This window comes from Bos taurus, chromosome 4 (genome assembly GCF_002263795.3).
Source record: "Bos taurus isolate L1 Dominette 01449 registration number 42190680 breed Hereford chromosome 4, ARS-UCD2.0, whole genome shotgun sequence".
Lineage (NCBI taxonomy): Eukaryota > Metazoa > Chordata > Mammalia > Artiodactyla > Bovidae > Bos > Bos taurus.
This window is the reverse complement of record NC_037331.1, coordinates 104,968,955-104,990,500: the sequence shown is the minus strand read 5'-3', so window position 1 is coordinate 104,990,500 and position 21,546 is coordinate 104,968,955. Positions and strand designations below refer to the sequence as shown.

The window sequence follows — 21,546 nt, the reverse complement described above, 5'->3', positions numbered from 1 at the left end:
ATGAGTTTATGAGATGTGATGGAGGAAAAGGGAGGTTGCATCGAGGCCCCTGGGTCTCCACTAGCCTGGCTGTTCCTTTAGGACAGGCCCACAGCTCATTCATCCTTCCTGTCCCATGGTCTGGCATGTAATCAGTATTTTCTGAACTGAATGTCTATCCTGGCAACACAGGGGAAAGACTGAGTGAAGGCCCCTATGAAATGTATGGAAAGAAATAAGCATCGTAAGTTACTTAGCATTCCTTTAATATGTTCCTTTAGATTATAAGTGGAGGGATTTCTAATCCCCTGAAGTGTGATAGGTATTTAGTAAGGGGAACTAGGTATTTAGTAAGGGGAACTAGACCAGTGATAGCAGCACTTTCAATTACTTAGAATCTCTATAGGTAGTGTTAAAGTTAGCCAAGTGATAAAACAGTAGAAGAGAAGTTACTGAAAAGTATTCATTCATATTACTGTATTAGAATATCCTTATTTTGCTTGAGCTAAAACTGATTGTCCACACACTTATAGAACAGCATAATGAACTGTTCTTTACTAAACAGTATTAACAAGAAGTATCCATTGACAGGGGGCTTCCCCAGTGACTCAGATGGTAAAGAATCCACCTGCCATGCAGAAGACCTGGGTTCCATCCCTGGATCGGGAAGATCCCCTGGAGAAAGGAATGGCAACCCATCCCAGTATTCTTGCCTGGAGAATTCCATGTACAGATGAACCTGGTGGGCTACAGTCTGTGGAGTCACAAAGAGTCAGACATGACTGAGTGACTAACACATTTCACTTCACTTTCATGCATTTACAGACATAGAATACTGAATGAACTATAAATTTCATCCCTCCTAATCTCACCCGGGTGCACTGAAGCCTTAGCTCCTTAACCCAAGGTAGCCCCTGGCGTTGGCTCGGTGCCTTAGGAGGTGCCCTAGGAGGAATACAGCCAGCTCCCAGGCAGTTCTTTTCAAACCATCTTTGTGAGATGAGTTGATGACTTCCTTCCTTTAGATAAATGTACTCGCCCCACTTGGTAGGAGAAAAGATACTTCAGAAAAACATATACTTGTTTTCCTGTCTGCTCATAAGACCTAACAGATGCCAAAACAAAGAAATAGCAAATACCTTCTGACAATGAAATGCAAAAAGCAGGCCAACAGTTCAACAGCACGTCTTATTTATGTATTTGTATTCTCACTATGCTACTTTGCTGCCAATGACACAAGCCTACTTTTCTGCTGGTAAAATTGTCCCTTATCTGGTGGGAAAATATAACCTGTATTCATGGTGTTCCAACTTCTGGATGTCACATCACTTGAGCAAATGTGAGAACCAGTATTCTAGGGGATCGTGCTCTGTAAAACTTCTACGCCAGAAGACATCACAAGAATACTCTGCGATTAGGGAGAGATTGGGCTTCCCAGGTGGTACTAGTGGTAAAGAACCTGCCTGCCAAAGCAGGAGATGTAGGACACACGGGTTTGATCCCTGAATCGGGAAGATCCCCTGGAGGAGGGCATGGCAACCTACTCCAGTATTGTTGCCTGGAGAATCCCATGGACAGAGGAGCCTGCGGAACTACAGTCTATAGGGTCACAATGAGTCAGAGATGACTGAAGCGACTGAGCACACACACACGCACAGGGAGAGAGTAATTATCCAGCGCTGAGCCGGTTAGAATCCTGGTTGTTGCAGAATCAGCCAGCTACTGGAGACCTCAGATTTCTGAGGCTGGCCCAGAGGTGACCTTGTAGGGGACCTTGGCTAGGGTGGCAGAGAGGGTGGAAACTTGTGATTGGTTCAGGGTTTATGAGGGACAAGAGGCAAATCAGATGACTGGTAGTCTCTCACAGTTAAAATCTATGTTATCTACATCACCTAATTTATAATTGAAGTTAAAACCGTAACCGTGCATGTTCCACCCTGACTGCTATGAGAGGCTGGGTAGAGGGGCTTGGGTCGATATGGGTAGGTAAGGGTGGGTATGGGGAAACAGGACATAGGATGGAGAGGTGAGACAGAGCGGGAGAGAGAGAATGTGGGAGCAGAAGGAAAGAAGCACCGGCTACCTGACACATACTTTGGATTTCTTATCCTTTACTTAGACCCACTCCAGTATTCTTGCCTGGAGAATCCCCTGGACAGAGGAGCCTGGCAGGCTACAGTCCATGGGGTCACAAGAGTCCGACACCACTTAGCGACTAAACCACCACCACTACCGGGAAAAGTCTCAACATGGATTATCCAAAACGACAAACAAGATTTGCAAATGTGCGAAGTCACTTCAGTCGTGTCCAACTCTGTGCGACCCTATGTGCTGCAGTCTGCCAGGCTTCTCTGTCCATGGGATTCTCCAGGCAAGAGTACTGGAGTGGGTTGCTGAGCCCTCCTTCAGAGGGCCTTCCCGACCTAGGGATCAAACTTGTGTCTCTTACGTCTACCTTCATTGGCCTGTGGGGTACTTTACCACTAGTACCACCCAGGAAGTCCCACAAAAGAGCATGCTTTATTTTCCATTATCAGTTCACATTTGAAAGGTTCAATGTATGTGAATTACATTTGCTAAATCTCAGTTACGTTTGAGTTGGCAAGTATCTATGGGGTCACACAGAGTCGGACACGACTGAAGTGACTTAGCAACAGCAGCAGCAGCAGAGTGAAGTTAGCTGAAGCACCACAATGAACAAACACTGATTTCCCATAGTATCTTACATCTATCTAGTCCACACTCACTAGCTGGCTTTCAACGCCCACTACAGGCTTCCCACACTTCACCTTGCTGGTCTGACTTCCTCCTACGGGGTCAGCTCAGTCCTGTTTAGTCTCCTTTCTATCTACTAGGCCAGACGCAAGCCCAGTCCATGCTTCTAGCCTGCATGCTGGTCTTCCCTCTGCTTCCATAAACTCAAGGAATCCTCCTGCAAGGTCTCGTTCAAGTCTTAGCTCCTTCATGACATTTTCTCAGGCTATGCTAATAACAAGTATTACCATGTTCTTACTATGTATTTGGACTTAATGATGTGCTAGCATTTGACATACACTGTTGATAATTTCGCAAATGACTCAGTTAGGTAAATACTACTGTCTCATTACTCAATGAGATTAAATGATGTCTCAGTGATCCTGAGAGAACTGAACTGAAGTGAAAGTCACTCAGTCGTGTCTGACACTTTGCGACCCCATGGGCTGCATAGTCCATGGAATTCTCCAGGCCAGAATACTGGAGTGGGTAGCCTTTCCCTTCTTCAGGGGATCTTCCCAACCCAGGGATCGAACCCAGGTCTCCTGCATTGCAGGCAAATTCTTTACAAGCTGAGCCACAGGGAAGCCCCAAAATACTGGGGTGGGTAGCCTATCCTTTCTCCAGGAGATCTTCCCCACCCAGGAATCAAACTGGGGTCTCCTGCATGGCAGGCAGCTATGTGACAGAGCTGGGCTTTGAACTCCAGTCTGCCGACTTTAAAGCCCAGGCCCATCCCACCACACCCTGCTACCTTTGCCCATATTCACCATCTCTGGCCACTTGGTGTGCTCATTATAAGAGAGCAAATGGAATAAAGCTTCTGGAAGTAAGGACTTACCTCACTCTACAGGATTTTGCACCCAAAAGCTTAATATAGTGTCAAGCCCAAAGAAGATATTCAAATGTTGAAAAAAATGAGATGATTTTGTAATAGATTGCTTCATCTTATTCTTTTTGAAAATTTGAAACTTTTACATTGCCCCAGTTAAAATTTTACATTGCCCACAGGTTAAAATTTGTTAATTTTGCTTTATTGACTGATTTTTAAATTTGATATTATCTTTGTAAATAGGTAAATGTTACGGAAATAAAATCAATCTTCTCTATAGAGAGAGGGAAGAAAAAAAGAATAGGGACTCTCAGGTTATGATAAGAAGAAATTAAGAGATGATTTTAAAAAAAAAGGTCTCAACTACTCAATTACAAGTATAAGGAAAGGGTCCATTTCGTTTTAACCCAAAGAAACTATTATAAAAAGGGATTTGGGGTGAGCTTATTAAAGAAAAAAACTCATGAAGTTCACAAGTAAGGCTATGGGGAAATCAGGCTATAAGGAAATAACAAGGAAGATGCCAATTTATTATCTCGTAGAATATGTGTACCATTTTCTATGCTTCTAGCATCTCATAATGTTATTTACTTACCTACTGGTGAAAGTAATCTTATATACAGTGTTGAAGCTTTATCACTGATCACTATCCTCAAAAGCCAAGCTATCTGGTGATAACTAAACTTACCCAAAGTCAGACTGTACCATTAAAAAAGAAAAAAACTCAGGGCAGGTGTATATGTTGGGGGGATGCCATTATCCAGTATTACTGGGGCTAAAATATGGATTGCAAAATGTGGATGCATCGTAAAACGATGATGATCTTCTATCCAATTGGTAGTACTTTCCTACTATATCCCTAGATGTTTTGATGAAAATGTATTTCCAAGAATAACAATACATAACTGCTGTTATGTAACCCCTTAATTATAGATAAGAACTATTAAATCATGGATTAGAAATATGTTAATCCAAAGGACCACACTTTGTGATTTAGGTAGCCCAGAAAGAAGTTTTACTGGTTACTGTGTATACATAGTCCTGAAGGACCTAGGAGGATGTATCTGAAGTCACTAGATTTCAGTCCCAGCACCCCATCCCATGCCCCTACTCTTGTGAGAACACTTAAAGCTCCAAAGTAAGAAGCAGCGAGAAACATGAACAATCCCCAAACACAGGAATCCACTTTCAAATTAATCAGAAGTTGGCTATGTAAGTTTACCACTCCCTCCTCCAAAATAGTAGAGACTATGGCTTACCTCTTCTAGAGCACCTAGTAAATGGTAAAAAGATGATTTACCATTCAAACCACTAGCATAAAAGTTTTCTAAGTATTAATTAAAGTGTGAAGGACGTGATAGGTCCTATGTACCAACTACACACCAGCTTTGAAAGAAGCACCTTACAGCATAAGCCTGAAATTCCTTTCCAGCTCAACTCATTTCCTCCAGCTCTCTGCTTCCAAGCAAAACAGTAGTACAGATTTTAGATATGATTCTGCTATACCTGCTATTAAGTAAAAGAAGAAAGCAAAGATTTTTTTTTTTCCCAAAGACTTAAAAGCTAATCCTCCCTCTCCATAGATATGAGCCCACATACTTACCATTGCAGTATTCATTTTGAATGATCATGTAGTCATCTTCTGCCCACGCAGAGTAGTAACGCACCACATGGGGGTGTTGTCCCAGCACCGCATGGGCATAAACTTCATGCATAGCCAGAGTCCTAAGAGGTGGGAAAGCATTGAGGAAACTGAAAATAATACACATACAAATTCTTTAAAGATGAGATATGAAGCATTATTCACATTTGTTGAATGCTCACTGCTTGCTTACTTACTATCTTATCACATTTAATGTTTGTAACTCCTCTCTATGATATAGTAACAAGGATGAAGCCTTTAAGGAGTTAAGTGATTGGCCCAAAGTTGAGCTGGTGATAGCAGATCTAAGACCAGAACCCTGGTTGTCCTGGGCCCAAGTCCACGGTTTTTTTCATTGAACAGGATATATGTAGAGAGGCATCTTAGGTGTCCGTTACCTCAGGAGCAGACTTGTTTTGATTCTAATTTTCACAATCTAAAATCCCTGATGGGCTTAACAAGAAATGTGCTTGATTGTGGATATTGCGATGGGCCCTCTACCATCCCTGTGAAAGCTAGACAGTTGCTGTGTGTGTGCTTAGTCGCTCAGTCGTGTCCGACTCTTTGCCACCCCTTGGACTATAGTCTGCCAGGCTCCTGTGTCCTTGGAATTTTCCAGGCAAGATTACTGGAGTGGGTTGCCATTTCCTACTCCAGGGCATCTGCCAGACCCAGGGATCGAACCCAGGTCTCCTGTTTCTCCTGAATTGCAGGCAGATTCTTTACCCACTGAGCCGACAGGGAAGCCTTAATTATAGTCAATACTAAACTCTGCTGGTATGATGTAGCCACAGGGACAGTCCTGAAGACAGATATCCATCATGGAATAGGAAATCCAACACACAAAAAAAGAAGCAAAATGCAGTGCTTGATCGATTTCAGTATATAAACGAAGAATTCCAAAGACTAATTTAAGATTCGGCATTTTAGTATTATATCTCCCAGAGTTCACAAAAAGCAATGGCTGAATCTGAACATATTTGTTTTCCTTGTGAAAAGGAAGAACTTTTGAACAATTAGTTCTAGGAATGAAATTTAAATTTTTGTTAGTTTTTCCTGGCTTGGAGTTTTTCAAACTTGACTGTTGAATTTATTATTAATACAAAGTAGAGATAACCAGTAAGTTAACAATAACTTGGTAGTATTTCTGATGAACTAAACAGATACCAGAAGATCCTTTCCTAAATCCATTCATTAGAGAAAAAAAAAAAAAATAGTAGTAAGACCAGTAGTAAAAGCCATGAGAAATACAAAACAAACAACACAATTCCAATTGCTCATGGTATATTTCAGGAAATAACTTATCTCTGATCTTAAAAATTCAGAAAGGTTACAAATGTGAGACAACTTTCAGTGGTAAGGTTGAATTTTTAACAGTAGCAAATGACATCAGTGCTCTTATTGAAAATGTTTTGATAAATCCAAGTGTGTATTTCTAGTACATTTTAAAGGTACTCACTCATCTGATAATCCTCCCAAAGGTTTCGTGGAGCGTTTTATTGCATAAACACATCCATCCAGCCTCTTAATGCACTTGTAGACTGTACCAAAGTCCCCGACCCCAATTTTTTCTACCTCCAAGAATTCTTTTTCATAGCGGGAAGCCATGTTGGTTTCTCGTAAGACACATCTCTGAAATATTTTAGCAAAAAGTGAAATAGTTTAGAATAAAATTAAGGCATATTATATCCCTCAATTTCCCTAAGTTTCCAAAAATACTTTTGAGGCAAATCCATTGGATTCTGTCTGTGTCAATATTCATGGTGGCAAGAAGCACCCCTTTCCCACCGCCCTGCCACAGCTGCTGACTACCTTCTCTGTGCTCTTTATAGCCTTCCATACAACGCTGTACCGACATTTCTCTTGGCTAACTTATTAAATCTTACTCTGTATTATTTCCTCTGCCTGGGTCTTCTTCCCTCTGTTTGTCCCTGGAAGGAACACTGCCCCCATAGCCAGAGCTACTGTCCTCAGCAGAAAGGAGTGACGGGCTCTTGGAGGAGGATGCCAAACAGAACACCTCGCTTTGCCTCTTGCTTACTTGTCTCACACTCTGGCTGCTAATGTTTCATCTTAAGTGCAATAAACATACTTTTTAGTTTGCTTCCCCCAAAGCCTTAGTCTAGAGAACAAAATTGTCAAATTGATTTATTTCAGACTGTGTGCTCAGCTGCAGCAACCGCTCCCCCTACTGGCCAACCGTGACATCACTCATTGCTAAGTAAGGAACTCGAGCAAGTCACTGAACTCCTGTATCAGTTTTCTCATTTGTCAGATGAGGATCAGAGCAACTATGTCTCATGGTCCTTTCAAATATTATATGAGAATCACATATATCACGAATATATATAAATTCTCAGTAAACAGTAGCTGATGATGGAAATATCCATAGATTTATAAGAATCTCAGTCCAAACTGATTCATCCCTGTGAAATCACCTTTTCCCAATATCTCCATTAGCAAGAACTTTTTCCTTCTAACTTTAAATGTTTAAAAAATCTTGACTCTTACCAGGTCTTCATTTTCAACATCCAAGCCCAGTCAGTCTTCATCAACAAGATCGATAATTTCCCTTGCCCTTACCAGTCTCAAGCTCAATTTCCTCCACCTCTGGACTTGCTCCAGCTGCCCGCCCTTTCTCTGTCTCCTCTATCAGTAAGATTATTTTTGTGAAATGATGCCATAGAATGAGACATACCTAATTGTTTCCCATGAGGAATCCTCACCTCTGATCAGAGGCCTGAAGGCTCTGGTAGTGCTTACCTGCTCCCTTATATCCTCATCTCAGACACCAAGTACCAGCTTACTATCCATATCGCCCCTTCCCCATTGTCCTCCCTGCCCTGTACGGACACTGAACATTATAATATCATGAAAACATGCCTATGTCCAACATGTCACCTTGATGGCAATTTAATATTCCACTGACTTTATGGTCTAATTTACATAACCATTCTTCCATTATTGGATATTTGGTACTTTCCCTATTTTCTTTTCTTTTTCTGCTCTTACAGTTAAGGCTGAAACAAACATCTCTGGTGGTAATATTTACGGCATTATTTTCTTAGTTTAGATTATCAAATGAGTGATACTAGATCAAAGATTGTGAACATTATAAAATCAATAAATATTGACACATTTAAGAGCTAAAACTTTTACATATAAACCTCTGGCTTTACGCTATTTTTCTGTTTTTTTTTCCTTTTTGGACCTTAGATATCTTGATGTTCCCTTTACTTCTATATCCCAGGAATACAGAACTTTCCCCCAGATCAAAGACAGAAACAGTAGCTTTGAATTTAAGAATAGTCCAAGGTAATGATTCAGCAGTATAGATGTTAGACACTGTCTGATAAAGTAACAACTAGCTAAGAATATAGACCCTGGTTACAGTCCAGATAAATTCACCTGCAAGACATATTTACTACAAGTGTCAAGGTTCGGGGAGGGAGGGAGGGAGGGAGGGAGAAAGAAGAGGTATTAGAATGAAATGGCTGTGTTACAACATCTGGACCAAAGAGCAGTGCTCACCTTAGCAGGCAGCCCTTGTTCTCCCTTGCCTTCTCCTGGACTGGATTCCTCACTTGGGGGGAAAAAAATGATTATCAGTGTATGATTAACACTTATGGACCCTGGTACTGTGCTGGGTTTGGGTACAGTACAAGTAAGTAAGACAATTATTCTCCCTCTTCAGTCTATATTTAGAAGCAGGAATAAACAGAAGTTTTTAATACAAGAACCTAGGACAGTATTAAAAACAAGATATGAAGAATACTCTAGACAGTACTATGTACTCTATTTTGAAAGTAAAAGCCTTTCTGCAAAAAAGAGGATATATAAGCTAAGATTCCAAAAATGAGGAGGAACCAGCTAAGAGAAAAGAAAAAGGGTTTCAGACAAACAGAACAAGGTATGCTTAGATGGAGTCAAGAGAGCTTACAGAACATGTGAGGAACTCTAAGGCTGTTCAGCCCCACAGTATAACATGTCCCCTGCCATGCTTGCCTCTCCAGAGCCTGGCCTGTCTTAGGTTCACAAGCTGACTGTAGGCATAGCAAAATGCACTCTAATCCTAGCTAAGATGTTTTCAATTACTTTTCAATAAGCTGAAGTCTCTAATGGATATTCTCTTTTGGCACGAGCAGATGCATTCTGGAATCTTTAAACAAAATTTCAGTTTCTAGATCAGTTAGGTTTCTTTTCTGGACAAGGACAGGGTCAAAATGGCAAATGGAGGAGATTATACTCACACAAAGAAATTGATGCAGGCAAACTTGTGACTTAAATTTAATACTACATTCTAATCTTTATAAAATAACACCACCACAATGAAAAAGAAGGGAAAATACCCTCTCAGAATCACTAAGTGATTTTATGAAAGCGTTATCACTTTCAGGGTCAGGAATTCAAATCAGCAGTCTTTTCCTGCTAGCATCAGTGAGAGATGAGTCCATTCACTCTGCAGGTTTACAAAGAATCCTGAAGAGCTAAAAACCAGTGGAATACTCAGTAACAAGAATAGATCCAGTGTACTTGTGCTCGAGTCCTATTTACTTAAGATCCAAGAAACAGTATTGAGAGAAGCCTGTTCTGGCTACAAGGCTGATTAATATAGGGTCACTGATTCCAAAAGAACACAACACGTTAAATGCTCTGTAGACTTTAAGATTGTTAGCTCTACCTTTATTTTGCCAAGTACATCTGAGCACAAAAGACTGGCCTGTTTTAGAGGTGCTTCCATTCTATAAAAAAAAAAAAAGCAGCACTGAAGACAAAGAAATGTCCTTGTGGGACTTCCCTGATGGTCTTGTGGTTATGATTCCTCATTTCCTTGAAGGGGGCACAGATTCCCCCATCCCTGGTAAGGGAACTAAGATCCCATATGCTGCCAAAAAATAAATAAATAAAAATGAAAGCAAGTACCCCTTCACTCCCTCACATATGGATGCTGCTGCTGCTGCTGCTAAGTCGCTTCAGTCGTGGCCGACTCTGTGCGACCCCGTGGACGGCAGCCCACCAGGATCCCCCGTCCCTGGGATTCTCCAGGCAAGAACACTGGAGTGGGTTGCCATTTCCTTCTCCAATATGGATAGGGTCACTTTAAAAAAAAAAAAAAAAGCCCCTGAGTAATCTGCAAACTCCTTATGTAGTCAATTTCTGCCACCGAGTGACCTTTCTAGAATAGTGTAGTCAGCTTTCCATCTATTAGCACCTCCAAAAGCAACGCTCTTTTTCTCTTCAGCCAATCTTCCATCACCTGCAGAGGAGTTCAAATTCTGGCTCTATAGCTCTCATTGCCAGTCATACCACTGAATTCAAAACAGCAATGTACTCTCTGAAATGAGAACGACACCTTCCCCAACTGCAAGCTTCATAGTAACCAGAGGGGAGCCCTTGAGAGCAATTCCACCGCCTGTTACACTTCCTAATATTAAAGTCAGATCTTCACTTACTCTGCTCTGTTCTTTCAAGAGAAGGCATTTTACTGTGCACTTCTGGCAACCCACTCCAGTACTCTTGCTTGGAAAATTCCACGGACAGAGAAGCCTGGTAGGCTACAGTGCATGGGGTTGCAAAGAGTCGGACACAACTGAGCAACTTCACTTTCTTTCTTTCTTTCTTTCTTTCATTATGGAAAGGTGTTAGGATCTCTGTGATGAAGAAGGTTATAGCCAACACTGACATTTAGGAAGGAGGGTATATATAAACATAATGTTTATCATTCAAACAGACATTGTTTGTTGCTAGTCTTTAACACTCTCCTTTCCTTTTGACAATAGTTAAGACCAGTTCTCAAGAGTCATAGCAACAGGACACTTACAGATCGCCACGGGTTTTCCTCTTGCCATTGGATTTAAGGAATTGTTTTCTATAGGACTCCGGAGTGAAGGGATTAATGTTGACCAGAGCCAATGAGGTCATCTCATCAATGAAGGGGCCGGGTGTGAGCTTCAGATGCTTAGAGCTTCGGGGGAGAGGCTTCCCTGTTGAAGAAATCATTGACTGGCTCACCTGGCCCTGAATGAGGATGACAAAAGGCACATCAGAATGGAGTTAATTTAAAAAAAAAAAAAAAAGATTCTGTATCAGTTAGGTAGTTAACACTGAAAGGGATCTTAGAGGGTACCTGGTGCAGTGCAAACTAGTTGCATGGTGACTAGTCCTCTTGTGAAACATATAGATCCCCAGACTACCTCTAGACATTTTGATTCATGGGATCCAAACAGCAATCTGTACTTTCATTTTAATGTTTTTTTTTAATTGTGGTAAAAGTCACAGAATATAAAACATACTATTTTAACCATACTTAACTGTTACGTTCAGTATGTTCAGTGGCAGTAAGTACATTCACACCGGTGTACAACTCTCACGCAATCTGTACTTGTGTCAAGTTCCACCTGCTTCCCCTGGGCGATTCTGGTTAGCCAGCTATGAGACCACCAGTTCTAGTCCTACCTCCAGCTTTTTAAAGGTGACACTGAAGCTTAGACAAACAAAAATGACTCTAAAAGACCCGGCACTTTGGCTCCCAGAGTGTATACTTTAATTTCCCCTCAGTTATTCATACCGATATTTGTTGCCTACTAAGTAGCAGATCGGAGAAGGCAATGGCACCCCACTCTAGTACTCTTGCCTGGAAAATCCCATGGATGGAGGAGCCTAGTGGACCGCAGTCCATGGGGTCGCTAAGAGTCAGACACGACTGAGCGACTTCACTTTCACATTTCACTTTCATGCATTGGAGAAGGCAATGGCAACCCACTCCAGTGTTCTTGCCTGGAGAATCCCAGGGACGGGGGAGCCTGGTGGGCTGCCGTCTATGGGGTCGCACAGAGTCGGACACGACTGAAGCGACTTAGCAGCAGCAGCAGCAGCAAGTAGCAGGTGGGCTTCCCTGGTGGCTCAAACAGTAAAGGATTTGCCTGTAATTCTGGAGACCTGGGCTAAGTGCTGAAGGGTGAATTCCAGCTCTTAAAAAACATGAAGTCCACTAGTCAGCAGCTCACAATCACTTTGTAAGGGAAAGATTTCATAGACTAAGCATGGAAGAAGTTTCCGATTGCACTTAAAATGTAGCACCAGTTGAGAGGAGCTCCATGAAATGGGGTAGAGAGATTGAAAAGGAATAGTCTAAGCCCTTAAGATGCAAGGCTCTGCAAGGGCTGTAACTAGCATACTAATCCATAGGAAAACATGCAGGACTTACCACTCCAAGTGGGGTACAGTGAAACAGCACCAGCCTAAAACCTAACCAGAATTAAATCAAACCACAGAGGTAAGAAATCAAACAATTCTGATGAGACAGCAGGATGCTATTATGACCTAAGCACCAGGAGCCAGAGGAATGGCTGTGGTATAGATTCAAGAGGACAGTAGTAGACCCTGGGGCCAAGATACTACCTCACAGTATAATTACTCTGGGTTTCCCTGGTGGCTCAGATGGTAAAGAATCTGCCTGCCATGCAGGAGACCCAGGTTCAATCTTTGGGTGTGGCTACTCATTTCAGTATTCTTGCCTGGAGAATTCCGTGAATAGAAGAGGCTGGCGGACTAGGGATCATGAGGTCACCAAGGGTAGGACACAATTGAGTGACTAACTATAGCCATTGTATTGTGAGGCTCTTTCAGAAAGAATTCTTACCATTTTGATTGTCTCTGCCCATGATTTTTGAGTGTAGAAGCTGAAGCTAGGTTACAACATGACTCACTACATAAAAAGGTAATTAAAGATGTGAGTCTACAAGGAATGTATCCTGAACTTATTAATAAATACTCATCAAATGATTGATAGAAGCAGAAATGAAGGAAGCAACAGAGTACACATAGTAACCTAACATTGTTTTAAAAGAAGGAAAAATGGACTCAGTGAAGAGTTTTGATAAGGGCTTACATAGGTCTTAGGCTTCCCTGGTGGCTCAGAGGTTAAAGCGTCTGCCCGCAGTGCAGGAGACCTGGGTTCAATCCCTGGGTCAGGAAGATCCCCTGGAGAAGGAAATGGCAACCCACTCCAGTATTCTTGCCTGGAGAATCCCATGGACAGAGTAGACTACACAGTCCATGGGGTCACAAAGGGTCGGACATGACTGAGCGACTTAACTACATAGGTCTTAGAGTTCAGAGGGTCAACAACCTTGGGGCTATCATTGTTCAAAGCCATCAACAACGATCAATTTTCCCATAAGTTTACTGTAAGGGTTGAGTATTGGTTCAAAAGAAATAAAAACTATACAATATGGTATTTCTCAATGGTCAATGTGATTCAGAAAGCGAATTTAGAATTATAGTAAATCATTTTTCTGAAACAATTTTGTGTGTGTGTGATGCTGATTATCACAGAAAATAAAATTACACCTGTCACGTACGAAGCAGTAGGGCACCCGCTCCTGGAACAGTGCACATAAAATTCCAGTTGCTGCAATTCGAAGACAACAAAAAGGGCCTAGAAACCTTTCAGCTAAAAGTAAGGGAAAGTGTTCGTATCAAGGCAGACAGTACCGGAATTCCTAGTCAAGAAACATGAAGGCTGATTTTGTGAACACCACTTAAAATATAGGGAAAGATATTAATACAGATTTTGTTGCCAGAGTGACAGAATTATGAGTAATCCTTTTGAAATCCAAAAGAACACAGTTTGCAAGAAGATTTATGATGAAAATGAGCTCTGCTTGGAAATAAAACAGACTGAAAACATGGAAAGAGGACCAGGTGGAAAGCAAAAGTGTGTCCCAGAGAGTATAGCTAGTTCTGTGTAAGTAGCAGCTCTTATAGTAGTGATTAAGAGAAAGGAAATTTGGGGAATAGCTCCTTGACTTCCGAAGATGGTGAGAGAAGGTGGCAACCTCCCATAAGACACAACATCACAGGGACTGGGAAAGACTTTTAAGGCCCAGTACCAACCAGTCCATCCTAAAGGAGATCAGTCCTGGGTGTTCATTGGAAGGACTGATGCTGAAGCTGAAACTACAGTACTTTGGCCACCTGATGCGAAGAGCTGACTTACTGGAAAAGACCCTGATGTTGGGAGGGATTGGGGGCAGGAGGAGAAGGGGATGACAAAGGATGAGATGGCTGGATGGCATCACCGACTCGATGGACATGAGTTTGAGTGAACTCCAGGAGTTGGTGATAGACAGGGAGGCCTGGCGTGCTGTGATTCATGGGATCGCATAGAGTCAGACATGACTGAGCAACTGAACTGAACTGAACCAACTGTTAGCTTCCTGATGCTCGAATCCCTGCTACAGTATTCCTACACTAGTCGTCAACTAGTGTTCCACACATTTAGCCACAGGGAACTTGCTACCCCCTAAGGAAACTCTTCTATATCTAGATAATTTTGCTAGGAAGGCCTTATGGTGACCTGGTCATTTCACATGATTTCTGGTCCTATCCCTGCAGCAAGGCTGAGTTAAGCCAATCCTCCTTTGCTCTGCATCCCTGTCTTTAGTATACGTGTGTTGTGTGTTCAGTCACGTGCAACTCTTTGCGACCCCATGGACTGTAGCCCACAAGGCTCCTCTGTCCATGATATTTTCCAGGCAAGAATACTGGAGTGGGTTACCATTCCCTTCTCCAGGGGATCTTCCTGACTGAGGGATCAAACCCACATCTGCTATATCTCCTGCACTGGCAGGTCGATTCTTTACCACTGAGCCACCTGGGAAGCCCATCTTTAGTATAACATCACCAATTACCATCACCCTGGCCTCTCTCCTCTGATCTTGATCCCAGCTATATTTTTCATAAAGTGTGTACTTTTTCAGTTGCTTTCCAGTTTCCCTCTCAGGCTCTGTTTTCTTTCTGTCCCTTAAATCTTGGTATTTCTAGAGTTCCTAACTTGTACCACTTCTCTTCTTACTCTGGCAGACAGGTTACATAAACTTAAACACACCCATGGCTTCAACAGCTTCTGAAATGCCGGTGAAATCCAAGTATAGCTCTCCAACTGGGGTTGTTTTCCTGCAGTGCAGAGCCATGTATCCAACAACTTACACCATATCTCTTTCTCCAAACCTATACATCCTCTAATGTCACCTACCTTGATTCAAAGTACCACCTACTCAATCAGACAAGCAGGAAACCTCACAGCGCCTGAGACCACTCCTTTCCCAGCAACCCCTCCATCAAGTCAGTTACCGATTCCTAAACATCTCTCAGCTTACCACAATCCACCACTGTCCTAGTTCAGGCCTTTTTGAGAAAAGGCCCTTCTCTTTTCTCAACAGATCTATTGTGAACACTGCCCTGCCTCGTTGGTCTCTCCCACTCCATTCCATCCTTCACATGAAAGTCATGATTTCTCAAAAATGCCTCTGATCAAAACCACTTAATGGCTCTCTCAACACTTTCAGGATAAAATCTTGGTCTAGCTCCTACCTACCTACCTACTCTTGCCCCTCTACCCGCCCCCTCGCACACCCAGACCCCTGCTGCTCTGGATAACATGTAGTCTTCCAGGTGAGGCATGATATTTTCCCTCCAGGACTCAGTAGGTATTTTTCCCTTGGCCTTGAGTGCTCAATCCTTCTCTTCCTAGCAAACTCCAACTCATTCTGTAAGATTGCTCTCAAACATTGCTTTCTTTGGAAAGGTTTCCTGGCTGTCTTGAGACTTCATGCCTCATTAATTTTCACCACACTACCACTCCTCTGGCATACCTGCTCTTAACTTATTATTGCTTACTTTTATATGTCTTTTTCAATCTGTCTCCCAGAATGATGGAAATAAAAACAAAAATAAACAAAGGGGACCTAATTAAACTCAAAAGCCTTTGCACAGCAAAGGAAACCATAAACAAAATCAAAAGAGAGCCCTCAGATAGGGAAAAAACATTTGCAAATGATGCGATCGACAAGAGATTTAGCCTCCAAAATTGACAAACAGCTTGTGAGGCTTAATATCACTGAAACAAACAATCCAATCAAAAACTGGGCAGAAGCCCTGAATAGACATTTGTCAAAAAAAAAAAAAGACAGACAGATGGCCAAGAGGTACATGAAAAGATGTTCAACATCACTAATCATTAGAGAAATGCAAGTCAAAACTACAGTGAGCTATTGCCTCACACCATTTTGCAGGCACTTGCTGAGGCAGTGTGTGGCTTATCAGCAGAAGGTCTGCTAGCATATCAAGGTGTTAAAAGTCTTCAGCGAATGAATGAAAATACACATACCACGCCGTCTCCTTGCCTGGGCACTCTTGCTCAGAACCATATGCTCTGTATCCACTCTCCCCCTAAATGCCAAGCGTTAAAGCCATACCAACTTTCATTGACCTTCTTATACTTGCTTTACTTTCATTTCTTTCCTGACCAGCCACTGAGAAACAATCCACCCGGAGAACTCTGACCACTCCTGAATCACCTACCACATGGTATCTGCAGACACATCTCCCCTCCTGGAGACTGCCATATGCTCCCAGCCCACAGTGGGTTCTCAAAAAATAAATGGATGATTGATTGGTTATAGGGACCATTGAAAACCCCACAGGTGGATGCATGAAGGTATGAAAGTAATTTGTCTACCACTCAGACAAGAAGCCTGGTATTTCCTGGTAGATGTGGCAACCACCCTCAGCAGGTACAAAGGAGACCTCTGACAGTGACTGTGCTGCCATTGGAAGCAGAGATGTTATTGCCGTGATCTTAAGTGCCTCAAGCTGAGCCAGCAGGAAGCAGAGCTAATTCCAGGCCTAAGGCTCTTGTGCCATGGCACCAGTCTATCAGAGGTACCCCTGTCCAATCCTAGCTTTAATAGAATGCATGATGTAATAGGAGACCAAGCACAGCAAAAGAGAAAGGAAAATGCTTTCTCGGGACTTTTGCTTGTTGCCATCCTCAAGTTATAAAGTAGTATCAACATTACCTCTTTGTTCACCTATAAGAGCCTGTTCATCACTAGACCAAGAAAGGGTGAGGACTTCTTTCTGAAAAGAGCATCAGCAAAGATATATATAGATATATATATGTTCAAACAGTGAGGTAAACATATTAGGCAATAATAGTAAATAATCACAGAAAAATACAGCTAGTTGGCATAATATAAAGAACAATAGACTAAGCTCCAAAGATTGCATATCCAGTCCTTTCGCTCCCATTGGCTGAATAACAGGCCAGTTTTTCTCCTAAGACCTTGGTTTTCTCATAGGTAGAGTACAGGTTGAGCTTCCCTGGTGGCTCAGTGGTAAAGAATCTGCCAGCCAATGCAGGAGACATGGGTTTGATCCCTAGGTCGGGAAGATTCCCTGGAAAAGGAAATGCAACCCACTCCAGTATTTTTACCTGGGAAATCCCATGGACAGAGGAGCCTCGTAGGGGGTCACAAAAAGTTGGACATGACTTTGCGACTAAACAACAACAGAGTACAGGTTGGCCTATAGACCTCTATTTTTTCCAGATCCAGTATTCTTTCACTAGGAAAGTTTTCCCCATCCAAGATTTATCTGGGGCCTACAGCAATGGTTTTCAGTAGACAGCTGGCAAGATACTTAATTCTGTTTTCTGGTAACTTTCGACTCTTCTTCATTTTCACCAGCAAATACATAATTGAAGACATATACAGAGCATGAAGCACATCCGTCACACGCCTAGGACTGCACCCTCATTCTCTATCAGCTGAACTGAAGGACCACAGGCCTAGGTGGCCTGGCTCCCTCTCCCCCCATCGTGGACTTACTTTGGGAGTGAAGGGGCTCTCGCAGTGTGACGGCCCGCTCTTGTCTGGTGGGGCTGGTGGTGTTTCAGGGCGTGCGAGGGAGTGTGACACTGGAGTCCTGAGACCCTGATCTGGACTCGCTTGGTCTCTTTCGTAAAGTGCGCTGAGGTCATATTCGTTACCAAGGGGCGTCCTGGGAGGTGTGAGCTTCACCTCTGAATCCTGACCTCTAGGCCTCTCTGGGGTTTGAGTCTGGGCCTCCTCGCTCTCCTGTGCTTCCTCCTGCCCCTTGTTCTCATGCTCCTCTTCACAACAGGAAAAGTTTAACTTCTGCTTCAGTTCTTTGTTCTCATTGTGGTCACCCATCTCAGCCAAAGAGCTTTACCACCTGGGCAAGAAGGCCTAGCAGAAGGAAACAGAGCTACTGAAACAAGGAGGAGAGAGAATGTAAGCTGACACGTTCCCCAGTTCCAGCCCTGCTTTTCTTCGGCCAACTAACAGCTACACAGAGACATGCCGTTGGTTTTCTCACTTAAGTACCGTGCACCTGTAAGATCTCAGCTTCTCCCTGTTTCCATTCTGATTAAAGAAGGCTGCAGTAACTTTTTGAGCAATTAAATCCAATTTATGTATAGAACTCCCGCAGTCTCCCTGAACCCACGTGCTACCAACTACTAGGGAGCCACTTGGATTCTTTACTTTAGCATGGCTTTAAACATACACATTGGTATCTGTAATTTTACTTAACAATAAAATATTACAATTAATTTTTAAAAACACACATTTGCTAATTAGGAACAAGCTTATTATTGGAAAGACATCAACTCTTTTCTACCTCCCATTTAGAAATACAGCCCTCTTCTCTCCCCCCACTCACCACCCGCCCAGTGGGTAAAAGCAGTTCCTTAGAATTCAGTATCACCTGGATAGCATAATAATCGTCAAACGGCAGCTAACGTATCTTGGCTGGAGTTCATCTCTCTAACAGACACATACCTGAGATCTCTACCAGACACAACTGTCCTAATTCAGGCATCTCCACACTCTCCTCTCACCCCTGGGTATGAGCAGTTAAAGCTTTTAGAGAACTGGACACATTTTTATACCCCAAAGAAAAAAGAAAGGTAGAAAGATCAGCAACCCAGAAACAGATAAATGTATTACTAGAAAATGGTGACTACTTGGGCCCCAAATGCCTTATTTTGTAAAATGTATTTTCTTACTGTTTAGATATCTTTTACATACGTTATTCAATTTCTTTCTCAGAGTAGTCCCTATGGGGGGTGGGGGATAAAAATAAAAAACACTTTGAGGAGCAAAATAAGGCCACTGATATCATTTTATAGGAGAAACCGTGTGAAAGCAATCTGTGAAAAACAAAAATGATGTAATGAGCCCCTGGTGCCCTCAGGGGAGACTCTGGAGGGACTGGACAGGAAAAAGTACTTGCATGACAGATGTGGACCCAAAGTGAGAGAACTGGTGAGGATGAGTTGGCTGTGCTAGGTCTCAGCTGTGGAATGCCAACTCTCAGCTGCAGCAAGTGGGATCTAGCTCCCAACCAGGGATCGAACCCAGGTCCCCCGAATTGACAGCAGGGATTTTTAGCCACTGGACCCCCAGGGTGGTCCTGGGTTTGCTCTTGAATGAAACAAACTCACTGTCCCATCTCTTGATGGTCTTCGGTCACCCATTACTTGGCACCCACTTTTCACCTTCTCTCTCTTTACCAATCCTTCCAATCCTTTCTCCCCTCTCACTCTCTTCCTATTCCCCACCTGAACTCATGAGGAGCTTAATCCAAGAGAAGAGTAACTAGGGGCATACGAAAGTGTCTTTTCAGCTAAACACCTTCTCATGCCCCAGCTTTTTAGGTGTGCACACCACCCAAGCCTTCTTTTGTCCTTCCCGGTCCCTCCTGCTATGCCGACTTTCCAGATCATTCAACAGCGTAGCTCCCTGCTCACCTTGGTCAGAGAGCTGGCATCCCACAGGCTTCCCTGGTGGCTCAGATGGTAAAGAATCTGCCTGCAATGCAGGAGGCCTGGGTCTGATCCCTGAGTCTTCAGGAAGATCCCCTGGGTTAGGAAGATCCCCTGGAGAAGGAAATAGCAACCTACTCCAGTGTTCTTGCCTGGGGAATTCCACGGACAGAGGAGCCTGGTGGGGTCCATGGGGTTACAAGGAGTCGGACATGACTGAGCAACTAATGCTTTCACTTTTTCACAAAGAAGTTCCTGTTAACTGAGATTCTGGGCTTTGGAGTTGGGTTCTTGTTTACAAACCAGGAGGCCATATGATATAATTCCTTCACTACAGCCTTGGTGGCTATCAATTTTCCCTTCTTGAGGTCGTAACTAGTCATTCTCACCTCTCCAGGGTAGCTGGACACTGGTTCTGCTCTCAGGGAGGATGAGACTAACCTGAAACAGTCTGGATCACAGGCCTGCAGGCAGAGCACAGGGTTGGTCCATTTGTTTTCACCATCACCCCTGCCTTTCCTCTCTGCCTTGCTTGAATTCTGAATTATCTTTATTTAGGACTGCACTGTTTGCCTAGGGCGGCAACTATGCCATCATGATGACCTAGATCTTATGTTATCAGTAGTAATTCTATCAGAAACTTGTGCCATTCACCTTCCGTGTATTAGCACTCAGCAGATGAATTTGCACTCAAAATGCTAGCAAATTTGGAAAACTCAGCAGTGGCCACAGGACTGGAAAAGGTCAGTTCATTCCAATCCCAAAGAAAGGCAATGCCAAAGAATGCTCAAACTACCACACAATTGTACTCATCTTACATGTTAGTAAAGTAATGCTCAAAATTCTCCAAGCCAGGCTTCAACAGTACATAACCGTGGAAATTCCAGATGGAATTTTGAGATGTGGAACTGTGAAATTCCAGATGTTCAAGTTTGTTTTAGAAAAGGCAGAGGAACCAGAGATCAAATTGCCAGCATCTGTTGGATTATCAAAAAATCAAGAGAGTTCCAGAAAAACATCTATTTCTGCTTTATTGACTATGCCAAAGCCTTTGACTGTGTGGATCACAATAAACTGCGGAAAATTCTTCAAGAGATGGGAATACCAGACCACCTGACCTGCCTCCTGAGAAATCTGTATGCAGGTCAGGAAGCAATGGTTGGAACCAAACATGGAGCGACAGACTGGTTCCAAATCAGGAAAGGAGTACATCAAGGCTGTATATTGTCACCATGCTTATTTAACTTATATGCAGAGTATGTCATGAGAAATGCTGGGCTGGAGGAAGCACAAGATAGAATCAAGATTGCTAGGAGAAATATCAATAATCTCAGATATGCAGATGACACCACTCTTATGGCAGAAAGTGAAGAAGAACTAAAGAGCCTCTTGATGAAAGTGAAAGAGGGGAGCGAAAAAGTTGGCTTAAAGCTCAACATTCAGAAAATTAAGATCTTGGCATCTGGTCCCATCACTTCATGGCAAATAGATGGGGAAACAGTGGAAACAGTGACAGACTTTATTTTTGGGGGCTCCAAAATCACTGCAGATGGTGACTGCAGCCACGAAATTAAAAGACACTTGCTCCTCGAAAGAAAAGTTATGACCAATCTAGACAGCATATTAAAAAACAGAGACATTACTTTGCCAACAAAGGTCCATCTAGTCAAGGCTATGGTTTTTCCAGTAGTCATGTAGGGACGT

At 42.8% G+C, this 21,546-nt stretch overlaps 1 protein-coding gene across 1 annotated transcript in view; it reads right to left on the bottom strand.

Annotated features, from left to right (window-relative positions):
• WEE2 (WEE2 oocyte meiosis inhibiting kinase) overlaps positions 1–18,966 on the bottom strand; it is a 28,115-nt gene extending 9,149 nt beyond the window's left edge. Inside the window, exons 1-5 of the mRNA XM_002687075.6 lie at positions 17,882–18,966; positions 11,029–11,225; positions 8,739–8,790; positions 6,667–6,839; positions 5,169–5,290 (exon numbers count right to left, since the gene is read on the bottom strand). Coding sequence (XP_002687121.1) covers positions 5,169–5,290; positions 6,667–6,839; positions 8,739–8,790; positions 11,029–11,225; positions 17,882–18,226 — 889 coding nt within the window. The 5' untranslated portion in view covers positions 18,227–18,966. The remainder of the gene's footprint in view (positions 1–5,168; positions 5,291–6,666; positions 6,840–8,738; positions 8,791–11,028; positions 11,226–17,881) is intronic.
• Between the last annotated feature and the right edge of the window lie 2,580 nt (positions 18,967–21,546).